Source organism: Falco cherrug, chromosome 5, assembly GCF_023634085.1.
Source record: "Falco cherrug isolate bFalChe1 chromosome 5, bFalChe1.pri, whole genome shotgun sequence".
Lineage (NCBI taxonomy): Eukaryota > Metazoa > Chordata > Aves > Falconiformes > Falconidae > Falco > Falco cherrug.
This window is the reverse complement of record NC_073701.1, coordinates 5,754,952-5,777,965: the sequence shown is the minus strand read 5'-3', so window position 1 is coordinate 5,777,965 and position 23,014 is coordinate 5,754,952. Positions and strand designations below refer to the sequence as shown.

Sequence of the window (23,014 nt, the reverse complement as noted above, 5' to 3'; positions counted from 1 at the left end):
GTGACCCCACAGCTTTGCTCAATAAATACTATTCAAACTCTGCTCTGAAACCAGAAATACTAATTTTCTCCTGGGTTGTCTTTTGATTCTGAGCACATCCCTAATGTTACTTAGTAAATCTGTCCAACACCCATGTGAGACAGCTGAGTATTTTTACTTCATTTTTTGCAGACGGACAACCGAGGTGCAAAAAGAGAGTTTTGGTCAGTAGGGCTTCCTCATTTTATGTGCTGAATTTGAGAAACGGAGGACCTGACTTTTATTAGTAGCTTTTATTTTCAATTGCACATAGCTGAAAACATCTCCCATTACTGTCAGCTGCAGCTCTGAGTGCTCAGCACTGCTCCAAATCAGATTCAAGGTGTTTGAAGCCAGCTACTCAGAGGTGCAGAACACGCCACTAGGAACCACCCTGTGAAAAGTATGGGCTCCACTAACAGAAGAATTCAGCAGCAAAGGTAGGGCAGTGTCGTAGGACAGCCATCTGTCAGCTGCCCTAATGCTGAGATCTTCTGTTCTCCTTTGCCAAGCCTCTGCTTCTTGCATTTTAACTTTCCAACTTCCAACTGCAAAAAATAGGTGTAATCCCTTTGTACCTGTGAATTTTCTAAGCTTCAAATATCCAGATTTCCTACTAATGCTTTAAGTCATCTTTAAGCTCCTTTGTTTTACTTTGCAATCTTTCAGCAAGTATTTACAAGCCTAGTGCCAAACAGTGGCAAGGTGGTAGCAGGCAATTTACAGAACTGTTCTAACAAATACGATTTATACAGGCAGGAGCCTAGCAGGGTTTTCAGAGAGCCTTGTTGCCTAATTTGCAGTGGTTTCAATTGGATTAAGGCAAGTAGGCATTTGTCAAGAACCCACCATTCGTTCCTTAAAACCTGGTCCTTTACATCTTCTTTCAGTCAAGCTTATGTTGACCCACAAGAGCTAAAGCATAGGATTGTATACTAAAATGTTAATAATTCATGAATGTTTGTAAAGTGCTGTGGGAGTACAATCTGGAAAGCAGGCATCTTGGGGGATGCGTTGTATTTTCTTCAGGCTTCAAAATAATTGCCTCTGCAACCAGAGCAACATATAGGTGGAAACTTTTTTTCCTCTGCTTTGCACTGAGATCAAAATGTTAGTTACCTGAAAGCCCCAATAGGTGCTCCAGTTCTGCACTGAGTACTCTCAGATGCTACTAAGGCTTATCCCAAAGCCCTGAGTTAGTGACTGGTTTGAAAGAGTACAGGCAGTGTTTGTGCATTTGTACTTCATTCTTTCTGAAAGGGATCAAATTACTCTTGTTGAATTTAATCTGTTTGAAAATATTCTGTATCTAGGATTGATTTCTGATTTCATTTCAGCAGGATTTAGTGAAGTGGTTATGCAAACTGACTTCAGATGGTGGATTTCTTGCAAACTACTCACTCCACGATGTTTATATATATATGTGTGTGTGTGTGAGTGACATCCAGTTTGTTATATAATATGATTTCCTCTCTCTGACTGGGAAGGAGGAAGAAGAAAGAGTTACTAAAAAAAAAAAAAAAAGCCACACTCCTGGGCTAAAATTTTAGATAGGTAATCATTCACTATGGTGGAATTTCCATGATTTGTCTATTTTCACGGCTGAGGGACCAGTTATTCTGAAAAGCAGAGTACAACTAATGACATAACCTGGCCACATAATGTAGACATTTGCATATCATAATCTTTGCTTCATTTGAGCAGACCTACAATTTGCTTAACTCCAATGATGTATCTTATGAAGGGCTTAGTATTTTTATTGTTAATGGGTCAATAAATTGTACTGGCAAAAACCAGCCTTGTCCTGTGACTTCCTGAAGAATCATGAATTATGTCTCTCTACCAAGAAATGGCTCTATATATTAGAAGGTGCTAGGACAAAGCAAGCTGGTTCCTATATTATCTGGATTATTTTTCCTCTGCAAACCAATATGCTGACTGTGCCCTTTCTTGTGTTTAGCACACTCCCTTTGTCTTGACTCCTGTTGCTTGTTTCATTGCTTCCTTTCTCAGCACCACAAGGGAGATATATCCCGAGGATGTAGAAATAATAATGCTTGTCATCATCATAAATCCTCATGCATTTGCCTCTTCTCACAGTGGGCACCTCTTCTTTCATCTGGAAGCTCACCATTAGGACAATAGCAGCCTGATGGAAATGCTTGGAGAACTTCTGAAAAGTGTTTGACATCCTTCTGCTCCATCTTGTCCTAGCCTGCTCCAGCTACCCAACTTCTTGACATCCTCAGAAAACTAAATGTGCTGAACAGCATTTGGGGGAGGCTGACAGGAATTACAGCAGTCAGAATTTGGGGGAGGCTGACAGGAATTACAGCAGTCAGACTCAGGACTGTGTTTAACAATCTGTGTGGACTGCTATCTATCTATACGACACTCGGCCATTCACAAGTTCCCCTAAGGTTTTTTCCTTTTTTTTTCTTCTCTTTTTTTCTTTCTTTCTTTTTTTTTTTTTTTTTTCCTTAAATGCATAGCTATTTTCAGCACCATCCATGTTCATGGCTGCAGCTTTTCCTGCTGCCTTTGGGAGTCTGATCCACACATTGTTATTTTTAGCTATATTGCTAATTATTATTTTTGTGCGTATAGTGTTTCATTATTCATTAAAGCTGGGGAGACATTTTAATCATTTCTCAGTAGAAAAATGTAAATTCAGTAACCAAAGAAAGATCTCTGATTAGGGCTTAAGACTGCGAAGGAAAAGTGATCTGGCAAAGAAGGATGATGTGACAGGTGAGAGCTATTGAGGTATTAAGAAGCGTTACCAAGAAAGCAGAAACAAACTATTCTCAGCATGGACAGGATGCAGGGGGCTGGTCAAAACTCTGGGAGGAACTCTTTAGTTCAACAAAGGAATAAACTGACAGAGAAACCCAGAGAATCATCTTTGGAGGGAATGTCCAAAGACTGGTAAAAAACACTGCTCCTGTGTGTGTGTGTTGGGGGGTTTAAAGCAGAAGAAAATCATCCCTGCTGCAGTGTACAGGAGCATCCTAGAGGACCCTGGAGATTTCTAATTATTTACTTTTCAGTGTGTGACAAAGCTGTGTAGTGTGAGGTGACCCTTACTAACAGAAGAGGAAACACTGCACATTTTCTGGTGTTAGTTCGTCTGCGCACACTTCCCAGTGCTTTCTGTCTGGCTTTGCATGTGATCCTACGATTTTCTATTTTTTCTATGAATTTCTATTATATAATAGAGATTCCTATTCCAGAAACTCACAAGTGCTTCTAAGGATGAAAACACTCCTTCAGTATCACATCTGCAGAAGAGCAGGAAGAAGTGGAAGGAGCTTGGTGCACCCTGCCTGCCCAGCCATCCCCTCATCCTTGCCAGGAGTGCCTTTTCCCTCGACATCTCTGCTGGGGGGCTGCTGAGTAAAGCCTTCTACAGGGAGGGCTCCAGGGGTGCCTGGATATACAGGATGGCTGTAGATCACAGGATGGCTGTGCTACAGATGCACCAGATACAGTGATCTAAACTGTGTGCCTGGGGAAAGCACATTGCAATGTGCAGTGCTTTGAGGCTACTGCTATGCCTCCTGACTGAGGAACGGAAAAAAGCCAGAAGACTTTAGGACCAAGATGTTTAAAGGTTATTGAAGTCCTTTTTAATAATAACTTAAAGATGGTAAGCCCAGGGAGTGAAAAAAGTAGCGAGAAAGAACAGCTCTCCTGCAGCAGAAAGCTTAGGAGAAGCTCTGGGTGACTACTTAAATGTGGCTGTGACATACTAGCCCTTGTAAGTGGTGAATCCAAACACTTGTGGCTTTTTTTTTCCCCTAGCACATTCTATTCAACGTGTTCCTTTTGGCTGGAGGTCTTTTTAGCGCTAACTTAACAGTATCCACAAAGGGTCTATCGCAGCATACACTGCAGGCTTGCCTTCCCCCTCCCCGCTTTTTCAATAGGGCTGTATACAGCAGAGGAGCAAAGTAGGAAACAAAATGGCTCGAAGCCACGTGTGCATTTCCCGTAGCTTGGTGCCAGTCTCTAGAATAAGTGATTAAGCCCTGAGGCTACTGGGTCTGGTGTTCAGCTGCCTGTGGCCCCAAAGGATCTTTCCAATCAAAGCCATGTCTGTGCTCTGGTGACAACCCTACCTGAAGGATGGGAGAGGGGTATGGCACAACATAATGCCTTCGGCACTGTGCCGCTCAGGAGTGACAGCTGCAATCATCGGGCCTGATTCATCAGTTTTACGGACCCTGGAAAGCACTGAAGTTACACAAGCTGGATGTGGTCCCAGGCAGTCACACCCAGGTTCTCAGGTGAAAAAAAGCTGTGTCATACAGGTCCCCTCTGGAGAGCTTTTCAGGTTCTGACAGACACTTATGCCTCCTTTGAGGGTGTTCTCATCCTACACTGGCAGGAGGGAACAGAGAAGAATGCAGCTTAAATATTGCACAATGCTTTACCTTGCTGTGCATCTGAAGCTCTTGCAACGCTATAAACACTAATTCAATTAAGTTCAGAGTCCTTCTGAAATGGAACAATGTCCTCTCACGAGTCGTTTGGAGCAGCAGACCGCAGAGGTCTTGTAAAAACTATTCCTAAGTGAAAATGTTACTAAAATCAATGAAATTACACTCCACTTTCACCATCCAACATTGCATTTGGCATTGGCCTTCCAGTAAGATCTCAGTACAACTGTTTGTTAATAAGCTGTACAAAGTTTGGGATAGGAGGAACAGAGAGAGGTGGTATAGGTCTTCTCACGCTTTGCTGTAAGTCAGCGGTATCTAAGAGTTTATGGTAGGACCAGTGACCTGTCTTCTATATCTGATATCTTAAGAGTAGATTTAACTCTTCCCGTTCTCACCCGAACTAGTAACTAAGTGGGGAGGAAATACAAGATCTCTCTCCTTCTTTCTGTGCTTGTACTTCAACCATGTAAGAGGAACCAGGGAAAAAAATGTAGGCCAAGAGTGATTTCACAGAAGGTTTTCTATAAGGTCTCCAGCATCCAAGAGATGCTGCTGTTGTGAAGAATTCAGATCCATGAGAGGGGTCCATGTCTTACCCATTGCTTGTTGTGAATTCATACACACGATGTTGTGAAAGCCCTATCAGCCACCTTGCAGAAAATCTGTGGAGCAAACATCAGCACCAATGGTAGCACTGAAGTAAAGGCGGGTGGAGAAAATGTCCAGGACAAGCCAGAGGAAGAAGTACATGTGGATACATGAGGGCAATCTCTGGGTCACTCAAGCCCAGGTGGGCATGAAGATCCCCAACATAAATCAATAAACTGAGCTTCTACGACAATCAGAGCCAGCATGCACCACCATCATTCTCTCCTTCCAGCAGCAAGGCTGACACCCTGTCCTAGTGGAGCTGGTGTTAGCGGGGTCAGGCAGTCGCATGGAGCAAGCAGCAGAGCTAGTCCTGGCTGGTAAGGAGAGGCCATGCCACCGAGACCCATTGAACCCGTCAGAACCAGAAACTGAGAAAAAGCCAGCTGCCCCAGTGAGGAGATGGAGCCTATACCAATAGGTAGAAGCCTTTGCTATGGATTCCTTCTCTTTGGGGATAGAAAGTCCTGGTACACACACAGTTCAGCTCTGCAGTGGGGATGTGGGATTGGTCTACCTGGAACAAAAGCTGAATAGGTTATGAAAGAGGATATCTTAGGTGGAGCTGCTTTAGAGCCAGTTTATCAAATTACATAGACCTGCAACTCTGGTTACTTTGGTTTTGCTGGGGGCAGCTCTGGTGATTGGAAAGATTGTGCTCTGCTCCTTGGGGCATGAGGAAGCTGTTGGCTAAAGGTGGTGCTGTGGGTTAGGCTCTCTTTCAGATTAGAAAAACAAAAGACAAAAGTTCATTTCCAGGAGGAAAATGAAGAGTGAGAAAGGCAGTGCTGACTTTACTGTCCTTGCCAGATCCTGATCAAGAATCCTTGTTGCTATCTTCCTCAGGTCACCCTGTCATTTCAGGTGGGATACACACCCCTGTCCCCCCTGAAGTTCAACTGCTGTATGTGGCTGTGGGCACAAGTAGCAGCTATAGGGTTTCACCCCAGCAGTAGCTGCAGTTCAGGACGAGAGAGACCTTTTCTTCTTTGTGCAGGTCTAGGTGTAAAGCAGTGGGGGGTGAAAGATCCTGTAGAAATACCACTGTCCAGATGCTCTGTGGAGCAGAAGTTCACTGTAGAGCCCTGTGAGAAGACAGAGGAGGTGGGAGCAGAGTCAAAATATTTTCCTCGTTGAAACCTTAGTTGACTGATGATGGGATGCTGATGGGATGGTCTGTGATAATTGAACAGGATATTCATGAGAGCACCTTGCCTCCCCTGCAGCACCACAGCCAAACGTCAGGTTTCAGGGGCAAGAGTAAGCATCGCCCTTTACGTTTTACAAGTAGGGTGACACAAAGCTACAAGCAAAGGACTGAACAACTTGCATTCCCCACGTGGATTTCCTCTCTCATATCTCCTTGGTGCCTTGGAGAAGCTGCTCCATCTCACTTCCCTCCTCCGCTGTGAGGAGTGGGGGAGCGGGTAAGGCTCAGCCCAGAGCTATCACACATTGACTCACCCACATCCCAGTCAGCCCGCTTACTGACAGGGGCAGCTCCCCAGCTGAGCACTGTCCAGAGGCTGACACAGGGTCCTCAGGGCCACTGCTAGCCCAGTGCTCATGGAAATGACAGCCAGGGTTGTGCAGCAAGGCGGCTCGGGCCAGAGAGAGTATTGCCCACACCTCTTTCAGCTGTAGCATAGTCAGTCATGCATATCTGCTCCAGGAGACCCTGCTCAGCTATTTAGCTGCCTGTTTTTTCTTGGTATTTCCCACTGTCACACCCTTTGGATGTGGATCAGTGATTCTCTCTCCCTTGCACTCTCCCCTCCTCTGTATCGCATCACTGTCATTGTGCCTCTTACTTATTTGCCTGTCTTTCATTCAGTGCCTTGGCTTTGGACAGGTTTTACCTCTCTTTTTCTTTCCTTTTCTCCTCTTCATTTAGTTCCTTTGTTCTTCCCTCTACTCTCATTCCTTTCCTTCTCTGCCTCGAGCTCTGTCTTCTCCCTCCCTTAGCCTTCCACCCTACCACACCAGCTCCTTGTAGTGCCCCTTCTACCCACCTTGGGTTTCAGCCCCACATCTCCCCTTCCCTGCCCACCCCTGCATGGGCAAAGCCTGGGGATGCACTGGGGTTGGGGGGTGGGGTGGGGGGGTGGGGAGATTGCTGCTGCAATAGCAGAGCCCACCCTCTAAGAAGCTTCCCAAACCACTGGGAATTAGTCTGTGCCTTGCTTTCCCTGATTGCTGGGAATGTTTGTTTAACTTCAATGAACTTGCAAATGCTTTCTCAGATTGCCCCCATTTCCAGTGACATAAACTAAAATAATAATAATAGAACAAGTACAGCCCTGAGCTTGCCATCAAGCAGGGAGGGAGCTACTTGATGCTTAGCGCTCTCTCATCACTGGATTGAGATATTCCACGGCATTGGCCGTCACTACTAGAAGGAGGTACCAGAGCAGATTCAAGGTTAACAGGCAGGTTAAAAAGAAGATTCAGAGACTGGATGGACTTGGAACTTGAGCCTTTCATTTTTATTCTGCTGGCTGCAAAAACCATGGGCAAACCAACAAGGAACACAAGCGGATGCTGAGCTAGTCTAATTGCCCATGGACTGATGGTCCCAGCATAAAACTTCTCACAATTTCTAGATGCATTCAGGGAAGGCCAAGGTAATCTCAGAGACAAGCAGTGGAAGGGCTTGTAGTATCCCTGCCTGCAGTTTACTCAGGCTGGGGACAAGTAGGGATACTTTCCATCCCCAGAGCTGGATGCAGCCCCGTGTTTCCATGGAGGGAATAGGGTAGGAGCTGCAGGACACAAGATACTGCTTCTTGTGGAAATGTTTCTAGGGACCTTGATAAGCCTGGACTTGGAGGAGGCCCAGCAGCTGCCTGCACCAAATCTCAAGGAAGCAACTCTGAGCCGTAAATTAGCCTCTGGCCCTTGGCTGCAGCTAGAGCAGAAGGAAATGTGTCCAGCCCTCATGGGGGCAGGCACTCTCAGTCACCGGAGGTTAATAGCAATTCCCTGAATTTTTTTGCGGAGTCCCAAACTAAGCAAGCAATAAGAAAGACAGCAAGAGAGAGAAGGGAGGGAGGGAGAGTAATCAATGATTCAGGGTTTCGTTACCCACTGACGGTCAGCAGACCATACGATTCAGAGTCTGAAGATGTTACTTTAAAATAATTCACATAGCAGCAACCATTCTTGCCCAAACTGCCCTGAACAGGACCGCTCAAACCACATAGGTAAAATTTCTTTTCAGTTCAATGACCTCCAAGCTTGTCTACAGCAGAAATCACATATTCTTTGAATGGACTTTTCTAATCAAAGCATAGTTCAAAGGAAATTTTTCACCATGTCCTTTTGCTGAATTTCATCAACATGGTCTATTTTGGGAGTGGATTTACACTGTCAGCTTGGATACCTTCCTGCTTCATTTCCAGGCTTTGGTCCCTTGATCTGAATGCCTGCTGGCTGGCTCCTTCTGGAGAGACACAAGTATTTCCTTCCAAAAAGAAGGCTAGGCACAACTGACAGCATAGTATGTGCCAGGGTCCAACCTGAAGAAAAAGCATAGATGTTGATCGTGCCCAACATCCAAGGCCTTCAACACAGTCCACACAGACCTCGTGTCCTCAAGTGTCCTCACACACTTAGGTCATACCCCAGGATATACACGTGCCCTTGACATTAACTATAAAAGCATCACCTTGGCATGCCACAACCCAGTCCTGTCTCTGGGACTTTGGGTGCTTTGAATTGAAAGATAAGTGAACGTAGAGGAATGAAGGCAGTTAATTATCATTGATAACATACAGCTGTGGGCTGGCTTCAGGGGCGGTGGGTTGGCTGACGTGGATAAGGTGCTGGTGTGGCTGGTTCCTGCTAAGTAGTTAAATAGCTCTGAGGGGTAGGGAAGAGGAGCAGCTAAGGAAGAGAGACCTGGAAGAAGCAGAGGGAGGAGAGAGAGCGCATCCTGGATGTAGGAGAGACAAGGAGAAAGATGCAGCAAAGGCAAGAAGCAGGGTGGACTGGCATGAAGAAATGGCATGGCCAGTGGATGAACTGTTGAAATTTTCTGGGGGATCGGTGGCTGTGCTGGGGCAGGGTGTGGGAACTACTTACTGAAGTTAACATGGTATGGGATGGTAAAAGCCTTGTTGCAGCTGGCTAGTTTTGATAGTGCTGTGACAAGTGAACATGTCCTGTGCTCCACAGAGCCCAGATCAGACCCAAGGCAAGTGTTTTTCCCCAGTGACATCCATGTGCCACTCTGCTCTAGAAAGCATGAGTCCTGGATGTCATCCACTTTGCATCATCTTCAGGGGCAAGGCTCGCTCTTTCAGCCAGTCTGCAAAGGCAGCATAGGCAGTACTGAGTGCCTTTCTGTGTTTAACCACTGGACCTATAGGAGTTTCAAGGTGGTAGATGACACCATGTTTGACCACCAGCTTAACAGAAGCAGGGTGACAAATATGAGGAAGAGTTACAAAACGGGTGAGAAATGTGTAATGGATTTATTGAGAAGGCACACTGAAAATACCTAAATGGGTCTCACTTGGAGTATTTTCTACCTCTCTTCTCAGTCACCAGTAACATCCACCCATCTGCCTGACCATCATTAGCTTATTCCATTCCAGAAACCATAAAATAGAGGGGAAGTTTCCTACATGTGAAAGGATCTTGAGGAAAGGATGGAAACTCCATTCTTAGAAGACTTGAAACTGGAGGGCTGAAACCTTGCTAGTCATGCCCCGGGGAACCATCCTGCATAAGTCATCAGAGACATGAATTAACCTTTTCTTTCTCGAGGGTGTTTTACCCACTACCACCGTAGTCATCCTGGGGGGAAAAAAAAGGAACTCTGTTTCCTCGCCTTGCAGACAGGCTGCGCTGAGAAGTGCCATCCTCTAGCCAGGTGTCTTCACACCATTTAACTGGGTTAAAAAAAAGCTGTTCTCTGTGCTAAATTGCTTCCTCACTTCACAAGGCGTGAAAGCCTTTTCTCTCTCTCATGTGTCCATGCTTCAGTCCTTCTGGGGAGACATCTGCTTTTTGCTTTTTTTTTTTTTTTTTTAATGCATTCTTCTCCTTAAATGCTGTCTCTGAGATAAATCAGGTCATGTAGAGCCGGGCCCCCAAAAGCATTGACGTGACTCAGTCCTGTGAAATCAGTGCGAGTCAGGTGCCTAAATTTCTGTGTGTCTGGGCCCAAGTGACCTTGAATAACATCAGTAGGAACATACTTCGTGCTCTAGTGAAGATTAGAGCATGGGCCGAGATGCACCTTCACCCCACAAGCACTGCAGGCTATTAGCTGATTCCGCGCTACCTCACCCAGCTAACTGGAGGAACGATTTACTCACATACCTTAGCAGTATGAAAAAGGAATGACTTGGGGTCCCTGTATCTTTGCATGGAGAACACATGTTGTTTTTATTTCTTAATAATCAGGTATCATATCTCCCTTGGGTTGTGAAGCAGGTTATTGGTAACTGTCAGTGGTCCTATGGTATTCACAATCTGGTCAGTATTGATGGCTTCTCTGGTGAAAGCTGTGTAAGTCCTAAATCTGGACTCATGGCACACAGGTTTCAGAATGCCAGAAGAAAGCAATGCTAATCAAAGAGCTCTGGGATTTGATATCCCGTTAAAAAGGAGCTCCTATCTAAGGACAGAAAGGAGCAGGATACCAGAGTGATGACTGGGTGATTCTGGGATGAACATTAGGAAGGCTGACACATGCGGTGTCTTGGTGGGCAGAGAAACACCAGGGAAGGGAGAGCTATAGGCAGGGGCAGAGGAGACCGTACAATATTGAAAGACCTTTTAGTGGAACCGTAAGTTCATTCTTGATCTCTCCATCCCAGCATCCCAAATACAAAACTATGTGATTATTTTCCCAAGGTCTGGCAATGAGGTATATCACAAGACATGAGTGAACAAACAGCAAGCAAGGACCAAAGACTCAGTCCTGTCCTTCCTTGCTCTTTGCCCACGTGTGGCTACAAACACATGGAACATCTGGAAAACATCTAGTTTCTCCATTTCTCCTTTCCTGATGTACCAGCGTGTCGAACTTTTAGAAGGGCCTGGAGTTTATAGTTACACTTCCTTCACTCTCTGCCCTTCTGTATGCTGTGGGTTTGGAGATGGAAGATGGAAAGGAGGCTAGAGATTAGAAACCTTTCTGGGGTCATGGCTCCATGCAATTTCCATGTTCCTGGTACCTAAGAACTAACCTCTGCCCTATCTGTGTCTCAAACATTAATTTCTTATCTCCTACTCTCTCAGCTATGTGATAGCAAGCAAAGTCTCACTTACAGGAACAGTCTGCCTGGGAAGGGATGTCCTAGAAACCTGGAGGTGTGGCAGACAAGCAGATGGAGATGGTGAGAGGATCATCCCTCTAGGACTGGAAAGATGTTGCAGGCCGTGTAGATAGAGACATAAAAGCCTAACAGTATGTTTCAAAAAGGCAAAGCTTTGCACACTGGCTTCAGTGGATATGTGGGGATGGTCCAAATAAAAAAATGGACATGTCTGACTATGTATGTCCTTTCATACAACCATACAGCTGTGTATCCACCAGCCTCATTGATTTCAAGCCCTTCTGCCATTGAAGGATCTGTGATTTGTTTCACACTTGAAACAGAGGACGTTTGCTCTCTATAAAATGACAATACATCACATGCACACTTACAGTATCATGAATATGTCAATATTAAGTACTAGAATGAGTTTGTTTCACATAACTATGTAAATGAAGGGGGGGTGTGGTGGAATACCAATATATGAAACCTATCTTTACCAGGCCCGATTCCTGGCTTGAAGCTCTAGATTCTGTACAAACACTAGTATTAATAGTCACTTTATTCCAGCTACAATACTACAACCAAGATGTCATACACGCATGGCAGATAGATTAGACAGACAGATTTCTTGTTTTCCACTGAGATGCTTTTGAATGCATCCTGGCAGGGCTGACTCACCCTTTTAGCTTTCCAGGGAAGACAAATTGCTTTCCAGGAGCTTCACTGTATACAGGTTATTTTTGAGCAGCTTCCTTAATTAAGGTTTATCTGCTGTGTGTGTAATCCACAGATGAAAAGACCTTGTCTTTTTTTTTTTTTTTTTGTGTGTGTGTGTGTGAACAGAAGTTTCCCTCTGAACAATCTGTTTCTCACCCAACCCATTGTTATACAACATGACTCACATACTATATGGACACCGTGTCCTACCCCAGAAGTAGCTGCAGGCCAGTAGTCTGAAAGTAAGTCATTTTAAATGCCTGGAATGCTTCAGTGGGGAAGGACTGAATAGAAATGAGATTCCTGAGGGCCACAGTTGGCACAGACAAACTATTAGTACATTTCTTCCATCCACGTTCTTAAACTCCACCTCTGCCCCAGCCTCATGTTTCTTATCTTCTGTATCTGAAATTATGCTGAAAGCACCCTGTTGGAAATACATTTTGCCGTTGTAAACCTTGTGATCTGGCAAGGACTCAAACTGATGTCATCCCAACTGGGATAAGAGGACAATGATGTCACCGGAATAGCAAAGGAGCCTTTTAGCTCTCTAATGTGGTAGGTGTGGGTGAGAGGTTTCAGTCTGACCTCCCTGGAGAGAAAAAGTGCTCTCACATTCCCTGCCAGGTAAAAGGCTGGCTGGCAGTCACTCTGTGAGTTCATCTGTCAGAATAGCAGGAGAGCCAGCCCTGCAGCTCGCTGTGCCCTGGCCTCCCGCTAGCAGTGGGAAGGAGATAAGCCTTCGCTGGGCTGCATAGCCCGGGTAACAGGGTAACTCCTCCGGAGTCAGAGGCGTCATGACAGCTGTCCTGGTTGGTGCAGGAGGTACGTGGGATGTGAGAGCAGCAAGGCCAGTGGCAAGAAAGATCTCCCTTCAGTCAACGGTTTTCATCTTTGTCCAGGGACTAACAATTCTGGACATTCACTAATAGTTTTGCAGGAATCGGGCATATAGGACTAGAATTTTAAGGTCTTGTAGTAATGTCTAAATTGTCTTTCTAGTCTTCCAATGCTGCTGCTGTTCAAAATTGGCCACAGGGCCACAAACCGAATCAAAGCTCAGGCATCTGTGTTACGAAGTGCTATAAAGGAGTACCTAGTGTATCTTCACGTTGCTGTGGCTACAGTGTAACACAGGCATACTCCAGCTCTCCTTATGCCAGCTGGTCCAGGTATTAGTAGTTATGTGTTGCCAGAGCCACACGGGACTTACTGCAAAAGGAGCAGGATGGATGAGCCTGTGCGGAGCTCTGCACTACCCTGGCTGGATCACAGCTGTTCTGGGACATGCTAGTTTAAAGGGACTTCCAGTTTGTTTCCATCTCCTTGTGCTGGAATAGGCTGAAAAGCTTACCCCAGCTGCTGGATCACACGGTGCAGTTAGCTATGCAAGCAAAAGACATACACTAATAGTTACAGCGTGCTTATGTCTGCATTGTCTTTACATATAACCATCACCTGCTCTCTGACAAACTGAGATGAACATGAAAGTCCACTTTCTGTACTGTGTCACTTAATGTACTTGGGAAAGTGAAGATGCAACTGCTCAGCTGTGCCCCTGTGATAGGTATAACAACCATTTTGTCCCTGAGCACCATCAGGAGCACAAAAACTCCTTGTTCTGAATTCTATGTATTAATACCAGTTGCATATTAGTTCACAGGCTTTTCCACTCACCCCCTACATCAGCATCCTGGCACCTAGTCTCACTCCCTGACCCACCCTCACCTCTGCTCAGCTGTGTGGAGTGGCTCTTTTTCTTGATGATTTAGGGCTGCTCGTTAATTGGCCATCATACCCACTCAAGCTCACCCCAGTTTACCTGGGGAATGATCCCAGGTGGGCACCAGTCCTAGGGTGGGGGAATTGATGCTCACACCCAGGTGGGGAGTTAGTGGGTACCATCTGGCATGCCAGTGGCCAAGCATTCGGTTCACTGGCACTGCTTCAGTCACGTGTATGCCTGACCCTGTCTCACACTGTGGAAATGACCACTCCTAGTCTGTTTTCCAGCGATCGCTGCCTGTGTGGCCAGTCCTCTCCCCCGCTTTTCACAGATGTGGTGTTTCCAGTGCCACAAGCGCTCGCGGCAGTGGCCTCTTCTCCCTTATTCCTGCTGCACTCTTTTCGGATGTGTTTATAGGCTGTCCCCTCTCTCTGCTCTTCTGGTCCTGGCCCTTTCCCCAGATGGCATCTCTCAGTTGCGATGGCCTAAGTATCCTCTTCCCACCCAGGAATAAACGCTTGCTATCTTTCTCAGCCAGCTAGTTTTCTTTCTTTTGTGACCTGAGCCAGTATTGAAAACCAGGTGCAGACAGCAAAGAGGCCAGTGGCTCTGCTTCCGAGTAGCTCTTTCGAATGCTTCCCAATGGGAATATTATTAGAACAGTGTCCTTTCATCAATATGCAGCTGAGCTGTTACTTGCCCAGGAGCTGCTAAATTATTGGGGTGAATCATAGTGTGTCCTGTAGATTCAGTGGGAGTTTACAAGCTGAGCATTATCTGTCTGTAGCAGACCAGCATGAAAAACTCATGTTTTCATCCCATTTAATACTCTAATGCATGACTTAAGTCTAAAAAACATGGGGAATGCCTGTTCTGTATTGCAAGGCTGAATTCCCCACAATAGTCAGAGAAATAATAATAATCTGCTGAAATTGGAAAGACTGATATCTGTCTGCCTTTATTCCTTCATTGAAACCATGAGTGGGGAGCAGAGGCAAAGTGCTTGGAGTGCTTGCAGGCAGGGCATTTGTGAGAAGTATACGCTGTGAATATCTGTGCATGTCTAACAGCATGCGTCTGCGGCGGGGCGGGCAGCAATACTGTTCTCTGTTGGCAATCCTGAGCCAGAAAGCTATAAAGGACAAAACACATGGTGTCATTAGAGTCACACACCTGTGAAACAAGGTGTCATTAGAAAGAAACAAAGACTTGAAGGCAAAGGTGGATTTGGAAGGACTGTGAAAATCCCCCTCGGGAGAGTGTTTTGAAAATGAGTAGGGGGAAAAAAATCGGTATATTTCTAAATGGATGGGAAAATAAATCATGGGAATAGAGACAACCCAGCTGGTGAAAACCTTTCCACACAGCCAAGGTACTCTCAGCATTGCTGATGGAGATGATGAGGTACTTTAAATTCCTTTTACAAATGCCCCATGTCTGTCCAGCCCTAGGATGAAATTAGAACCACCTGGCTTCAAACCCATACCAAATGGAAAAGCTGCTTTAGAAGCTTGTCACTGGTTAGCAGGAGGGGAAGGTGGGACATTCCCAATGAAACAGAGCCTGGGCTGCACCTGGAGAAATCTTAACTTCTCTCCCTGTTTTTTTCCTCTGCCCTCCTCCCTTGTTCTTCTTCAAAGGTTGAAAAAAATGAGGACGGGGACCAAAAGATTGAGCAAGATGGCATCAAACCAGAAGATAAAGCTCATAAGGCAGCCACCAAAATCCAGGCCAGCTTCCGTGGACACATAACAAGGAAAAAGCTCAAGGGGGAGAAGAAAGGAGATGCCCCGGCATCTGAGACTGATGCCGCCGACAAGAAGGAGGAAGGCCCTGCTGGCGGAGCAGCCGAGAACAAAGAGAGCGAGGCTCCCACTGCCACAGAAGCGGCCACCGCTGACAGTGCCCAGCTGGAGGAGGGCAGCAAAGACAGCAGCGCTCCAGCGGAGGAGAAAAAAGGGGATGGAGCCACCGACACGGGCTCAGAGCAGCCAGCGCCACAGGCTGCCACTCCTGCTGCCTCCTTGGAGGAAAAGCCTGCTGCTGCCGCCGAAACGGAAAGTGCCACTAAAGCTTCCACTGATAACTCGCCGTCCTTGAAGGCTGACGAAGCCCAAGACAAAGAGGAGCCTAAACAAGCCGACGTGCCTGCTGCTGACACCACTGCCACCACCACCCCTGCCGCAGAGGATGCTACTGCCAAGGCAACAGCGCAACCCCAAATGGAGACAGTGGAGAGCAGCCAAACCGAAGAGAAGACAGGTAAGTGAACGCCTCACTAGGGAATGGGCCTCTCCAGAAACGGATGCCTCCCTTGGTCTCCTGGGGATGCATCTGAGGTTGGCTGGCAAGAGATGGTGGGGGGTTAGGCTGAGGGTTAACAAGAGAATCCCTTTGCTGGGTTTTAGGGGTGGGGTGAGTTGCATGTTCTTGGTTAACACCCTCTTCCCTGCTTCCCTGGCAGCTTTTGGGAATACTGCACCTCCTCTCAGGGCTCCTGTTCCTCTAGGTGGAGATGCCATCTAGCCGTTTTTTCTATGGTGATGGGACAGTGTTAGCCAGCTGGAAGGCTTGCAAGAACCTGGGAGAGCTCCCCAAGGTCTGCATATGCTCAAAAGGGGGATGAACCTTCCCAGTCACACTAACACAGGCAGCTCCAGTGGGTCAACAAAACAGCTCAAGCTGGTATCAGCTCATTGTCAGCTTGAGCTGAATATCTCACAAGACAAAAGTGCTCTCATAGTGCAGGAGGCTCTTTAGCCTTGCTGGTGGGATGGGGAAGAAGGACCCAAAAGGGTCCTTTTTCCATCTGCTTGTGAATGGATGTGGCTTCTGGTGCAACCACATCCTAGTCAGGAGCATCTTGTCAACAGCATTGCTTATAGTTTCATCCACACCCATATTTTGTCCTCTGTACTTGCAGTAGCCCATCACAGCCATGCTTGCATGAAGCTTTTGGATGTGTCAGCTGGGTTAGATGCACATGGTAAGAGGATCAGGTAGGGGAAAGGGAAGATTAAAGGTCCTGACAGCTCAGCGAGTGAGGACAGCAGAGAGGACTGAATGCAGTTAACCCTAGGAGGTGTTTTTAATTCTTTGCTCTTGACCAAGTACTTAACTAGTTCCTCTAGGGAGGGGTGAAAAGTTTTGAGAGGCAAAAGTGAGCGTTTTTGACAGAGGCATAGTGTTTACAAACCATAAAGAAGAGCTGGTTTTGAATTGCGATACTGAACTGGGTAGAAAGTGCATTAAAGACCGGAGGATACTTTTGTTCTTGTTCTTTACCTTCCTGATGTTAGCAAAGAACATAAACCAAAAAAAGGGTAACATCAGGGGTAGGTACCGCATGAAACTCAGTCAAGAGGCAGTGCCAAGCATAACTGGCCTCCACATTCATGAGACATTGTTGTACAGGGCATTAGCTTGTTGGGGCAAAAATGTGGCATATCACCTTGATATTCACAAACAGCCTGATGTAAATGTTATAGAGCTTCAGTATCCAGTCTTGTGCTTACTGATGTTTCTCCATCATTTTGTTTGGTCCACTACTCTTGCCAAAATTACAATTCCCACTCTCTAATTAGACTTCTGGGCTTCATAGGTAACTCAGGGCCTCAGGCGACTCTGTTCCTGGACAAATAGGAAAGGACAGATATCCAAAAGGACAGATAAGTACTGGGAGAGGAGCTCATGCAGAACAGTTATGATTTAAGGTGTGGACAAAGGGGGTGACCTTCAAGAGTGTGACTTTAAACTGAATGTACACAATAACAAAGGGTTGCAGGTTTTACCTCTGTTCATTTAAAATTTTCTAGAGATAAGCCTTGAAATTGCATTGTCCAAGTTGGATTTTTGTTGTCCAGGTCTCCAGCCCTTTGTTCTTTGTGCGATGAGTTGAGTGGCAAAATAAATGTCTTGTGATTTGTGAGATCTAATTTGGTGTGTTGCATGCCGTACTTGCATTGTTTTTACACTTGTGCAAAGGTATAAACAACAACGGCAAAAATAGGACAGAGTGAATCAGTGTTTTGGGGTCCTCTGTACACAGGATGAGTGCTAATTAACTCTAAGACTTGGGATGTCTTATTTCTAAACAGGAACAGTGGTTTCACTTTGAATTAACATTCTATTTTTATTCAGATTAATCTGCTTTAATGGGTAGAGGTAGGAAATTAAGAGTAGCAGACCATTTCATTTCCTTAACTTTAACTGTTTTGAGTTACTAGTCATCAAAGAATGGTTTATTTCTATGCCATATTCTAAATTATTTGCTGATATCTTCCCCATGCTCCTGTTGGCTTTAACATCATTTGAAGAGGTCAGCCTTTCACGGCCACATCATTTGAAGGGGACATTTAAATGCATGGTTTAATATGCATTTGCACATGATACTTACGTAAATACCTAGCAAACAGAGTAAGTTGGAAAATCTACAATCAAATATATGTTTAAAAATGAGTTTTCAGTGATTGTTTGAGTGTTCATGTTGAGTATGTGCATCTATTTATACTTTTTCAATATGCATGCAGTAGTATTCAAGCTTACCAATGTTTGCAGAAAGCAAACATGGAAGGTGTGTGGCCACGGTCAAGCTGATAGTCTCTTTAAAATGTTAATGAGTATAGATCTTCTTTTTCTAAATTCCTATTCCAGTATGATATCAGCCTTCCAGTCACAAACGTGAACAGCTGGGCAAGTGCCCCCAGAGCAATCCAAGAAAGAAATGCAAAAAAGATTAAATAGCCCTTCTTGTCCACCTCTCTGAGGATGCTGGGTTGCGTTCTGCAATAGGCTGTATAGCACAACGTCCAGAATAGTAAGAAGCTGCTTTCTCCTTAAAGAATATTCCACAAAAAAAAGCATCATCACAGTATAAAAGTTCCCACAGACAGGAGGTATATCCTGACAGAAAGCCTATGTTTTCTTTTTCCTATCTTCATCCTGTTACTCCTTCTCATCTCTTTAAACCTCTCTGTTACTCTCATGGTACTCACTCTTTTCATAGGCTTAAAGACATTTGTCACATCTCATAACTTTCTCCCAGTCATCCCCCAGCAAACACAGCACTCACTGGTGCTTGCTGGCATGGCTAAGATGGTCATTCACAAAAGAGGGAGGGCTACCAAACATTTGCCACTCCAGGACTCCTTCAGCCTGGGGACAGATTCTCTTTCAGCTTCATCGGTCCCCTTGGCTTTCAAAGGTCATCTCTTATCATTTCTGCGATCGAAGACTGGCACAGTAGTATGCGGTGTCAGGCTGCCAAAAATAAATCAAATTGGCTCTTAGCCAGTGTCATCGGTTGGCTGGTTGCCATGGCATGCTTGCCTGCTACTACCGGGAGGCGTGCCGACTGTGCTACTTTTGTGCGGTGATGTTCATCTGCCTTGAATTTTACTACAATGGCTGTATCGTGTTATCTGTGGGTATCGTCTCTGGTGCAAACACAAGCGAAAGGCAAAGGGCATTTCATTTATATTTAGAAGAGATTTTTGCCTTCATCTAGGGCAGGACAAAGAAGGCAGGAAGAGGGGGAAAGGAATAACCAGATAAAGAGAAGTACATAATTTTTAATGCTTAATATTTCATGTTTCTGGAGTGGGGGAGAGGCTGGGTGATTCTTCACACCAGTTGCTAATTCCCTGACAGCCCTCAGCTCTCCTTGTTATTCAGATCTATGTACTCTACCTGTCCGTTGGTAATGGCTTAGGAAATGGCTTCAAACAACTGTCCTGTGTCCAGTATTAGTTGATCCGGAACCCCAGGCATTCCCAGTTGTACAGTAGGACAGTTTCTAAGCAATCCTCAATGCATCAAAAATTAGATGGAAAAAGTAGTGGTTTCCAACCTGTGTAAGGCAAGAAATGAGTCAGTGGGCTTTGTTCAGTGGCAGTGAGGGACTGATGTAAGGAGGACAATCTCTTAGTTCTCTTCATGTCTTTTGGTGGGTGACCTGCAGGCCAAGAAAGTTTTTACCTGAGCATCCTTGCCAAGACTTATGTTTACAGGATTTCTTCTTATGATCCAACTTTTGCCTCTTTGGTATTGATGTTATACTTGGAGAGGCTCCCTTAGATGCCAACGTACTCAACAGGAAAAAATCCAAAAGTAGTAGGAGGGAATTTATACATTACATATGGATGAGGAGATGAGACTTACTCTGATCGAGGTTGCACTGGCTTAAATCTGGAGACTTGCCATCAAACTTACTGGGAAGAGTCTACGTTAACGTGGCTTTGAAGTGAGATCGGTGTCCAGCACAGTAGGCTGTAGAAGATGGGATGCTGTGTGCTATATGGTGAGGAGAGGAGGTGAATGTCACATGGCATTCGATTGTCTTTGTACTTTCTCAGGTTTTCGAGTCTCACCTCCAAATTTGGCTAGGTCTCACATCAAAAGCACTTTCAGATTGACAGGTAAGAATACAACAAAGCCCAGAACTGTGAGAGAGTAAATTGTGCCCAAGGAAACAAATGGATCTTCTTTTGTTGGGAAATGAAGAATGCTTTCTCCCACTTGGTGAAATAGCTTTACAATGGAGCAGTTTCACAGCTGAAATGAAAAATCAGCCAGATGACAATTGCTTTGCATGTAAGCGGGCCAGCAGTTCCCTCAGGGTCCTGTATCCTGCTAGCAAGGAGCACGGGGAGGCACCATCTTCTCTTCACTTCCTCAGAGGAGGCAGGTCCCTATGGATCCTTTTTCATGGTTTAGAGTTGAATCAGTTCTTTGTTTCCAGTTTAATCAGCATATTGATGGAAGGACAATACTTGCTGCACCTGGGGAGCACTAGCTATATAAAGATTTGGAATGGGAGACTGTCTATTGTCACATACCAGCTAGAAGGCAACCGCCCGCGCTACGCGAGAGGATTGCAGTTGTGTAACTGGAGTTTTAGTCTTGGCCTATGGGTAGCTGGCATGAGGCAGAACACCCTCACTGTCATTCCTGTTTCATGGGAGCTTATCTCTGCTGCTACACCTGGCAGCTGAGGAAAGCAATGCAAATACAGCAGTCTCCTATGATTGCCCCAGAGGGAACGACCCTAAGAAGCGTGCCAGCGTTTTCTTGTCTGTAGTACTACTCCAGCATCAAAGTAAGAATATAAACGCAATTTAGGTTACCTCCAACGTGCTGAAAGGTGTCAAAGTATGTGCCTAGTCCTCAGTTGCTCTGAAATTTTTGATCTTTTCATTGTGCCTACATGGGTATAAGCATTGCATGTGTTTCACAGCCTGCTTTGCACTGACCCAAATAGTCATGTGAGGGGCAGGGTGAGGAAAGTAGCATGTGACAATTTGCCAGAGAACAGGAAACATACACACTGCCTGCTACAGGTGCAGGATTTCTTCCTCTGTTGCAGTGAAATCCTGTCTCTGGTCCTATGTGTGCCTCAGGTCTGCCATTTCCTAATGAGGCGCAGCTTGCCCTGTGTAGGTGGGAACTGTGCTAATGGGCTAGTGGTGAAGCAGGACCTGACTTCTTTTAATGAATTCTTAGGTGGCACGAAACATATTTAGTGATGGTAAGTGTGGGCTGACTCTGGAAAAAGCCTCTTGAGGAGAGCAGGGTTAACCACTATTTTGCACCCAGGAGGTACCTGTTCTTTTGGGACCTGAGTAAGAGATGCATGTACAGTTTAAGGTTGGTTAACACATTTATTTTGCGAAGGATGGAAATTATAGGAAAGGTGACAGCAATCGACAGCAATCTTTCATCCCTTCCGATGCTGGGAACCACAGCTGTTGCAGTATTGGCTGAGCCCCTACTTGTTGATCACGGCATGCAGCAGAGAGTTCCCGTTCATGGGGAGGCTTGCCAGTCTCACTCTTCTTCCCATCGTTATAGCATTCTTCCAGCCAAATAAAGCTATTAGTCTTGAACCTGTGCAATACCAAATTTTCTAGATGGTGTACCAAGGTTCCCTGGGAGTGTTACACTCTTACACATCTCCATAGGAAGGAGCTCTTACAAGTAGTACATAGAGGTGGTGGTGGTTAAGTAAGTGCATGCCAATGTCACAGTATGGGCTCGTGTTGTACAGTGGTTGCTCGCTGTAACACACGGCTGTTTACGGCCAAGGCCGATGGTTAAACTCAGAGATTTTGCTTAAAATCACTGTCTCCTCATTATAGTGTTTTCCACAGTGACCCACTACAGCTGCACTCAGATCATCTTCAGAAAATGCTCCAAAATCCCCACCTGGGAGGAAGGCTTTCTGCCATAAATGATAACCAAATTTTCTGCTGAGAAGGGCTCAAATAGCAGACCAGTGGACAGAATAGACAGATGGACAATCAAATTTATTTGGCAGCTGTTTGCTGTAGCTGACAGCAGTGCTCTGCACCACCACCAGTGTCATCTCTTTACACTAGGATCAAGTAGGCTGAACTTTTCAGATAGATGTAAGCTTCCAGAATATCAGCTGGGATTTACAGCTCCAAGGAGCAGTATTTTAAAGGCAGCATACTGACTCTGTGGTGCAGATGACTGCCATGTGCAGAGGAAAGAGATTGGAAGAGTTCACCAGGTCAGCACAATCAAATTAGTTAGACATTCCTCGAGAGCTGTATAATAGGTGCATTAATACTGGATTATCAGTGGCAGTGCATCACTCCCAATCTCTATGGCAACTCCATGGACTCTGGCAAGGTGAAGTTGTACTCCCAAGGGTCCGTGCAAATAACTGGTAGAAGAACATAGAAATAGCCAAGCCAGGTCAGACCTAACACCCATTTATTGTACTTGCAGTGGCTAGCACCAAACAGTGCTATAGGCAGATTTGGGGTAAACTGCCTCTCTGCTACTAGGACTCATCCCTGTCCTCTGCTGCCTAAGATTTGGTTTAAAAGCTAGAGCATGGTGCATTATGTCTTTTGATACTAGTTATAACTGTGGCTTTATATGGCATATAAATATGTATATATAAATGCACAGTATCTGCTTGGCTAAGTATCAACAGCTTCCCCAACTCCAGCCAACTTTTCCAATGGCTGGAAAGTTCAGCAATAAATTGGCCACCATTACCTTAAATATCTTTCTGTACTTGTGTTATATCACAGAAAGAGCAAAAGCTTCTAATAGCCCTGCTTTATGTTATTGATTATTGTATATAGCATCATATAGTATGCACAGAGGGCATAGTACCATAGCCCTTGCTGTTCATCTTTTTCTGGAAGAAAACATAA

General features: G+C 45.3%; 1 protein-coding gene across 1 annotated transcript in view; it reads left to right on the top strand.

Moving 5' to 3' along the window:
* The window catches only part of GAP43 (growth associated protein 43), a 61,377-nt gene that overhangs the window by 16,724 nt on the left and 21,639 nt on the right, over window positions 1–23,014 (top strand). Inside the window, exon 2 of the mRNA XM_005433339.2 lies at window positions 15,467–16,088. Within this exon, the coding sequence (XP_005433396.1) occupies window positions 15,467–16,088 (622 nt within the window). The remainder of the gene's footprint in view (window positions 1–15,466; window positions 16,089–23,014) is intronic.